The sequence below is a fragment of the Propithecus coquereli genome, unplaced genomic scaffold (assembly GCF_000956105.1).
Source record: "Propithecus coquereli isolate 6110/MARCELLA unplaced genomic scaffold, Pcoq_1.0 Scaffold433, whole genome shotgun sequence".
Classification (NCBI taxonomy): Eukaryota; Metazoa; Chordata; class Mammalia; order Primates; family Indriidae; genus Propithecus; species Propithecus coquereli.
The window spans coordinates 513,594-522,707 of record NW_012150097.1 but is presented as its reverse complement, the minus strand read 5'-3'; the positions used below and the strand labels follow the sequence as shown (position 1 = coordinate 522,707).

Below are 9,114 nucleotides of genomic sequence, written 5' to 3'. Positions count from 1 at the left end.
AAATAAAAAATAAAAAAAGAATTACACAGATTTGTGTGCACTGACAAGTAAGGCTCTCCAAAATACAAGTTAAAAAACCATCAAGCACCAGAGACAGATGCACAGCATCAATCCACGATGTCCGGCACAGCGTGAAATGCCTCATCTACACACGCACGCAAGAACGCGAGAGTGGACGGGAGGGCGCACACTAAGCTGTGGCTAGTTAAGTCTCCGGGAGACATAGATTTCTCTGAATACTTCTGTATCATCTGAATATTTTAAAAGGAAACTATTCACGTGTTACTTTTTATATGATTTTTAAAGGGAGAGGAATGTTTAAAAGATGCACATATGGGGAAAAAAGAGTATAATTTTTCTCGCTTAAGCTAGAAGCACGCAAGCAAGAGAAGCATTGCCCTGGAGGTCGGGAGCGGGCCGGCACCCACAGCCGGCTCTGGGCGTCCCGTCGCCTCATCGCACACGACGCCGACGTCAGACAGCGCCGCTCCTGGCTGCCATGGGTCATGACAGAGGATCACGCCATAATCACGTCTGCGCGCAAACACTGTCCAAACCCCCCTGCCCAGTAGGACTGACTGCTACTTCTTTAGCCGTTGAGGCTTTGGCTTCCCTTCTACTAGCAGGTAAGACTGATCAAGGTATCTGATCGTATCAAACCACCACTTCCTGACAGGATCTAATGTAGAGCAAAGCCCACTTCCTTAAAGCCTCCCGAGATTACCCAAAACGAGGCCAAATCCTTTAACAAGTCTTCTGAAACACAGTCTTACTGAGACACCCCACAGACCCACAGAGTTTGGGAGTGGTGAGCCCACCTGCTCAACTACAAGTGCAAGTCTAGTGGTCTTGGTGGGGGATATTGATATTAATACATAGTAAATAAGATCAGTAAGATCTCCAGCCCAAAAAGGTCCAAAAAAGAAAAACTAACACTGAATGCTTACTATAAGACAGAATTTTTCCAGATGCCACACACCTTGTTATTGCACTCCTCATAACAGGAAAAGTTGTTCTTCCATTTTACAGAAGATAACAAGGAGGGTAAAAAATGGTGAGATGGGAATAAAACACAAATAATTTCAAATTCCCATTATTTTCCCTTTTCCATGGAATTCTCCTCCAACTGCTATCCCTAATTACCACGGAAGTGTATAGCAGTATGCCAGATAAAATAAAAATAGACATCATCTTTCCCGAGCATACACTTAACAGTAGTAATAGTGGTTTACAGTTAACATTTCTTAGGGGCATATCACGTATCAGGTATTACACTGAGCAGTCATTTAATCCTCACGATGATATATAAGACAGATACTAACATTTTTATACACATATTACTAAAACATGGAAAAAAACAGGACTCAAATCAGGTTCATGAGACTCAAAGTGTAGGCTCTTAACCATCCAAATTGAAAACATTTTAACATTAAAACAAAACAGATTTATGACGAAATAAAATACAAAACAGTTTCCTGGAGGTGGGTCTTCAGGTTATACCTCTAGAATCTTGAGAGAGTAAGTTTATGCTCTAGTATTAGAATATTTCCTTGGGGGAAATTTTTTTAAGTGTCACACTGTATCATAACACTTAGGAGATATTTTAGATTAGAAAAACAATTTTTCTCAAAATCAGATAAGAGGACAAGCTTTTATTTTGTAATGTCCACACGGTTCAAGACAACTGCCTTTGTCAAAGCTCTACGTTCAGTGAGAAGACAGGTAACTTTGGAAAGCTACAGTTTCAACTTCCTCTTTTCCAATACAACACAGAATTTTCTGCAACCTTAGACTTTATTACCAACCTCAGACCCTCATAGCTGATGGCTCTAGGGATAAGAATTTGTATTTATAGAATCAAAGCAAGTTGTGGGCTTTTTTTTGTACCATACTGTTATATTGCCAGTAACTTCCCTTTGCCTACAACTTTAGGAAAACAATTGAGTTTATCAGACATAAATAGAAAGTTTCTTAAATTATCTGCTTTGTAATTTTAAGTTTGCCAGCAATTTATACTCCCAGGAAATCAAACCATATGAGGTTTATTTATGTTCACTATAAAGGAGATGGGCTTGGCAGGGCTGTATTACCTTTTGGTCTGTGGTTACCAAATTCACCCGGAACAGGGACTTTAACAGGTGTTGCTGAACTTTGAATGGTCAGCACACTGGGAGTGGCGGTAGTAGAGTTGGCCTTTGGTCTTTGTCTTGGTGCAATTGAGGTTTCTGTTGGTCCAATGGTATCTGTTATTCTATAATAGAAGAACAATTTCATTCCAAATACTGTGATTATATCTAATTTACTACTTGTTCTACGAAGCACATAATTCAACAGATGCATTTTAATTATTATCAATCACACTAGTCCTCTTGGCTCCCTCCTAAGTCTCATTCTCAGGTATTAAATGTTTAATGAAGATAGGGAAGCAGATAAAATAAAACTAACCACTGTCCTTAAAATAGTATGCTACCATTCATAGCCTGCCAGTAAAGCTGGCAGAAAGAGTATAGTCCCAGATATCGTTCTTAAGGTGATAAAATGATGCTGAAAGGAAAAAAACAGAGAACTTTTCATATGGTTTTAGACAAAACTGAGAGACAATTCTGTGAATCAATAAGAGAAATAAAAATAAGAAACAACAAGAAATAATCTCTCCTAGCTTGGACTCGAGGCATTTTTAAAAAAACAAACTGTGCCCTATGGCATGTAAAACAAAAGAAGCCAAAACATTTAACAGGTGGAACCACTTGCTCCCATTCAACTTCTTGAATCTTTAAGTCTCTTTACTTAAAACACTGAATAGAAATTATGCAAAACTTTTCCCATTAGGACTTAGTTTAGGCCCCAGATGTGGGTCGTTAAGTGATAAGCACAGTTTTGAAATCAAGAGACAGTAAATATAATTTGAGAAGACAAAGACATTTGCTTTTCTTTTTCAAAAAGAAAGACAAGTAAAATATCAGCTTTGTTTTCTGTAAATTACAAAAACTCACATACTTTTTAATAGGGCCGTATGTTCACTTTCCAACAGGATTTGCAATAAAATCTCTGTATTAAGTTCCCTTACCACATTTCCAAGTGATTTAACTCTCACAATTTCTGCATGATTTATCAAGCACACATCTGTGCACCTGCGTCTACCTGCAGCGGCACAGACCTCGTTCTCCCTAATATCTGCACGGACCACAAGAGGGAGCCCTGTTAACAACTGTTTTTCCAAAAGAAGTGAAACTGAATCAAAAGATTTTAGAAAATCAGTGAAATATATTGTATATACGCTATTTGTTGAAAATAACACTTATGCTTTAGATGAGATGGAAATGACACCATTCATATGAAAACTGAACGAATAGGCAATAATATATACATATAATAAATTATATTTCATTTTAATGATAATCGAGAATTTACTGACTTCAAATTATTGATGCGGCATTAAATCCAATGCTGTACTGCGTAAGTTCAAGTAATTTGGGGGAAATACTATATACAATCTTTCTGTTTAAATATCTATTCTTTATTAGCGGGTAGTGTTGGCCAGCCCTGACCTTCGATCGTTCCTGGCCTAAATTGCTCTTTAAAGATTCACAACACACATAAGCATAACAAAAGCTCTTACAAGCATATTAAAAGTCTGTAGAGTTTGTTCAATCTAACGCCTCCTAATTTATTTTGCCAAGGTACCAATATCTATTGCACATTTACTGATATCCAGCAAAACAACGCACAACACCCTGTTTTCAAAGAATCTACGATCTACTTAGGAAGATACGGCACACAGTGAAAATAAAACAAAATAAAAGACAGTAAAAACAATCATCGCCATGCTAGTGCCGTCAAGAGTTTCACGGAGGAGTAACTGTACCTTTAGCCTAATTCGGCTAGAGAAGGTTTCAGGTAGGAATTGGGGACTATAATTTTTAAAATAAATTTGATTCCATTGGACGGAGAAAAAGAAACTAGGAGGAAAAAGCCTGGATATATTAGGCCGAATGAAGACACAAATGGACTCAGATTAAAGACAGGAATTACTGCGTGCACACTGCTGCCGGCCTCCCCTGCGCTCCGGCAACCGTCAGAGCCCCGTCTTCTCTGCTTCCCTTTTCTTTCCTCCTCACTGTCACCTGAACAATCTTCCTAAAACTCAGACTCTCTCTCCTGCTCAAAATCCTTCAGTGTTTCCTTCTTTAAGATACATGTCAGATAAATTTCACATGTTTGACAGTCCCAAGAGCAGATGCAAAGTCTGGGGAGATGGAAGGAAACTTTAAAGCAGCAAAGAGCGCCACAGATTGAAGGCAAGGCAGTGGATAATACCCATAAAAGCTTTTTGAAAACATGTGAATAACGAAACTAGCTATTAAAAGATTTCTCATCCCTAAAATATGCCTTTTACAGGGAAAAAAAATTTAACTGAATTTTTAAATATTAAGCTTGTTACACATTCAGACTTTTAAAGTTTTCACTGATACTATTCATAAAGAATAAATTTATGTAGTGATCAATAAGCACCAATGAACCTTATTTTTAATATAATGTACAGATTTAACACAAACACTTTAATAGCACTATTTCATTGGCTTAAAATTTTATAGCTATTACTTGTGCCCTGGTGAAAAGATACTTAAATTATCATTCTTGTCCAGTTGATTCCTGTTTTTTTAAAAAACCAGCACCTAGCTTCTTAAAGATTTAATTATCGACACATTATAAAAAACACAAGCAATAAAATTCAGCTGGCAAATCCTACAGTAATTCATAATCACCACTCAACTACAGCATAGATAAGACAGGCTGTTGGTCATGCTGCATTCCTGACGTTAGGTGTAACTTTGCTCCTTCCTCTCCCTCTCTCAAGAGAACATTTGGAAATTCAAGTGAATGAAGGTATTTTTATAGTGATGCCACATTTTTTTAAAAACCAAGTCATTCACAAATATTTTCACAATTTGTAAGTAACAGATCATTTGTAACACCTAATCACACCAAGTCCCAAACAGGAGAATTTACAGGAAGGTTGAAAAACTCACTGGGCCTCACGGCCAAAGTCCAAATTTCTGGGCATGATACACAAAGTTGCTCACGACCAGCGAGTGTCTACCAATCCAGCCTCAGCTCCCACCACTTCAGTCTACGTCCCCTGCTGCGCCAGCCTGGTAGTGTCACAAGGGCCGTCCTGCCTGAACTGCCTGCCTGCTACAGTTTCAGTCCCCACCCTTCCAGGTGACTGTTCGTCCTGCAGGGGAGAGTGCAGCAACGCCCTCCTCCAGGAAGCATTCTCTGTGCTCTCTTCTCTGCCCAGCCTTCCCTTCCTCACGCGCTCTCACAATGGCCTGGCATCTATCAGCTTACAATTGTCAATTAGTACTGAACTCCTTGGAAATAAAGACTGCTCCTTTCTTTGTGTTTCCATTATCTATTTCCTTCATATAAAAGGTATGTGACAGATACACTTTTTACATTTTATGTCAAATAAAAAACTTTGCAAAAGTAAGATACCATAGAAAAAAGCTGTGAACAAGAAATCTCCCAAATGCAATATTATACCTGCCTGATAATCCAAGTCTTATTTGCTAACTTTTAAGTTCAGAAAAAGCATCCGGGGGTGGAGGGGGGGAATCAATCATTAACAGAGTCAGGTCGTAACCTATGTAATACATTTCAAACTTATTAATACAGTAAATAACTATGAAAAACAACATTTAAGGCACATTTCTTCACCAGTTTGTTTGTTTATTTAAGAGACATAGTCTTGTTCTGTCATCTAGGCTTGAGTGTAGTGACACAATCATAACTCACTGCAGCCCTGACGTCCTGGGCTCAAGATCCTCCTGCCTCAGCCTCCCAAGTAGCTAGGACTTGCAGGACTTGCTGTGTTACCCAGGCTGCTCTCGATTCCTGGCCTCAAGCAATCCTACCTTGGCCTCCCAAGATGCTGGAATTACAGGCATGAGCCACTGCAACCAACGTCTTCACCAGTCTTAAAAAGTATTATAGTTACAACCACTCATTACAAATTCTACAAACCACATACACATTCTACATATTCTGGTTCCCTATAAGAGCTATAATTTTTCCTTAAACTTAAAAATTAGAATACTAGCTACAAACTCAAAACATAAAAGTTCCTAAATTAGAGTTGCTATGGGATGAAAATAACAAGCCCCTCCCCCCAAAGACTCACTGTAACATCATCAGTCAAACAATCACTTCTTCATTGCTGAGAGTGAACAGTTCAAGTGAGACTGACGTCAAACCCTGTATCTAGTATTTTAAAAGGCTTATTTCGTACTTGCTAAACTATACCACATGCAATAAGCAACACAACATTTTGCGGGGGAGGGATTTGCTAGGATTAAAAAATGAGAACTGTAACTTTCTGTTTTTAAATGCCTTTTCAATTTTAGCACAGCTTTGCCTACCTGGCTTTTATTTGGCTTTTCCTAGCAGCTGCTTCACTAGCAGTCATCGGTTCAGGAAGAGCTGAAGGAATAGAAGAATTCTTGGAAGAAAAAAATAAAACTTTTCATTTCAGTTTTTATCTTAATTTCAGAAAGCTTTTTTAAAACTATGAATATATTATCGCACTTAAAAAGTACTGTGAGTTACTATCACTTTCACATGAGATATCTATAAATGATTCCCAGGTATCTGCCAGATCTAATCTGCAGAGATCACTGCACGTTGCACAAACGTCACTTTCACATTCATGTTCCACAGAAACCCTTAGAAAATAAGCAGGAAAACATCATCGTGTCCACTGACAAACGGGTAAATCTTGGGTAAAAAGAAAGATTATATTATAGTGTAAATCAATGACTATTTTGCATTTTGGAAAAAGCAGCTAACACCAAGGAAAAGAATAAAGCATTTTTTCCTAAACGCTACAGATAATTTTCATGACACTGAATACAGTCTAGAAAATGTGGGTAGAAGGCCTTCCTCATTTGTTTATGCCCAACGTTTGGCTCGTAGGTACTCAATAAGTATTTGCTGAATAAAAAGCCTTAAATCCACAGTCAAATCTACTTTCATTACTAGAATTTTAGAACTGCAAAACTTTCAGCTTCAACAGAGAAAACATTACGTTAATACGGTAAGGCCTTCAAAAAACAAACAAAAAAAAGTGCCATATTTCTTCTTTTTTCTGACTGGGTGAATTAACTTATACATAAAGGAAACCCTGTAAGAATAAGTCAGGCCAGAATGATCTTTACGAAGTTGAGAATGCCTTACAATCGGTGATGATTCTAGCCACCTTCCTTAAAATTAGCAGAGACTTGCCACACACGGTTCATCTGAAACAGCTAAGTGCACCGTGCAGGCAGGGGACAGAATTCAAAGCCCTGAGTGACGTTAGGTATTAGCAACTAAGCGCCTTCCATGGACTAGGCACTGGGTTTTACATGTGATCCTTATAACTACTATCCTTGTTCTACAGAAAAAGAAACAGACATTAAGTAACTCCCCAAAATATAAAATCTGCACTGATAAAGATGGAATTGAACCCAGGTCTGTTTACAACGCCTGTGTATTTTACACCCAAAGTTTCCACTTTCTCACTTAACAGAGTAGTTAGTGTCTCAGTAATTTTTCACAGCACATCTATGCAAAAAAAAAAAAAAAAAAATCTGATTGTCCTATTTATTAAATGGTTAGGCCCAAATAACTTCAAATTAGTTTGTGCTGTGTCAAACAGATGTCACTGTTCTCCTCAAAAATGCGAACTATCTGGCAGGGACCGCTGAGCTGCTGCAGCACCCAGGGTGCCTCAGCGCACGGTCTGGAGACTGGGGGTCTATACCAAAAACACAACCACACACGTCACCAACTCCGAAGGTATATATAACCGCATATGGAAAAACGGACTTTAAATTCATACACTACATGAAAAACTACTTACATTGATGTTGGAGACTGGACAATCCTTTTTGGCAAATTTAAATGCAAAATATGACACCTGAAATATATCAGGTCTACGTTCTGGATCTGGCTCCAGCATGAACCCTGCAGGAACAGATCAAATGTTCAGTTTTACAGAACAGATCGCTTCGTGGAGATACAGCATAAGGATAAAAAATGTATATTTTCTGTTCCATTCTAAGACCAGTGATGATTCTAGCAAACTTTGTTAATGTTTATAGAAAATGCAGAAATCACTATTTTATTTAAAAAAAACAAAAACCTTAAAAGCATTATCCCAAGCTAACAGATTAGCCACAGAACAGTTCGGCAGCAGAGGCGTGAATGACAAGTATGACTGTGCTCTAGGGAAAGTGACACAAGAAAAGTGAGTTTAGTGAACACCAGGGAATTATTTAATAAAGTTCCAGGGCCACAGGGGAGGATCCTTCAAAAAAAAAATTCAAAATAATTCTTACTATTATGTAAAATACTTCTATTAATTTTTAAATGATTCTGAATCATTGAGAAAAGGCTAAATTGTGTACATTAGAATCTATTTAACAAAGTAGTAGAGGATTGGCACCATAGTTTTCCAAAAACATGCTTTCTTCCCACGCTGATGCTGGCAATATTCACCATAGTTCTGTATTTTAGCATGTTAACATGTAATTCGTATCATGTTCAGAAGCACGAGCAGAGTTTTATTGTTCTACTATGAATAGATTCCGCACCAACCTTACAATATTGCTGTGCAAACGTCTGACCTTTTTGTAACCAAAATGACTACTGCCACTGGTCCATTTCTTGGGTGGTGGTTTTAACACAAGACTAACATTTATACTCAATTCCATAACTGAAATATTCATATTCTGTTAAGACATCTCCATGTCTAACACTGCTTCATTAATTAACTCTAAGGTCTTATAATGTTTAAATGATTTTTAAACCATTTCAAATGTAAAATTTATAGCATTAATTAGATGATATTCTGAAATTTGCTAATAAATAGAAAAGTCTAAATATATAAACGGGTAAGATAAAATTATAAATCAAAATGAATTAAACCTGCTTTTCAAATTTAAGTAATATTTCGAACAAAGAATGTACATCTCCAACAATATAATAAACTTATTTTGGCTAAAAACATAGTTGTGTGGCAAGTGATACTACTAAGCACAAAATTTGAAAATTTATTTGAGAGAGTCTGAG

The 9,114-nt window shown here is 37.4% G+C and overlaps 1 protein-coding gene across 1 annotated transcript in view; it reads right to left on the bottom strand.

The window, feature by feature from the left end:
• The window catches only part of BMP2K (BMP2 inducible kinase), a 100,214-nt gene that overhangs the window by 9,077 nt on the left and 82,023 nt on the right, over window positions 1-9,114 (bottom strand). Inside the window, exons 8-10 of the mRNA XM_012653895.1 lie at window positions 7,904-8,007; window positions 6,423-6,502; window positions 2,091-2,251 (exon numbers count right to left, since the gene is read on the bottom strand). Coding sequence (XP_012509349.1) covers window positions 2,091-2,251; window positions 6,423-6,502; window positions 7,904-8,007 — 345 coding nt within the window. The remainder of the gene's footprint in view (window positions 1-2,090; window positions 2,252-6,422; window positions 6,503-7,903; window positions 8,008-9,114) is intronic.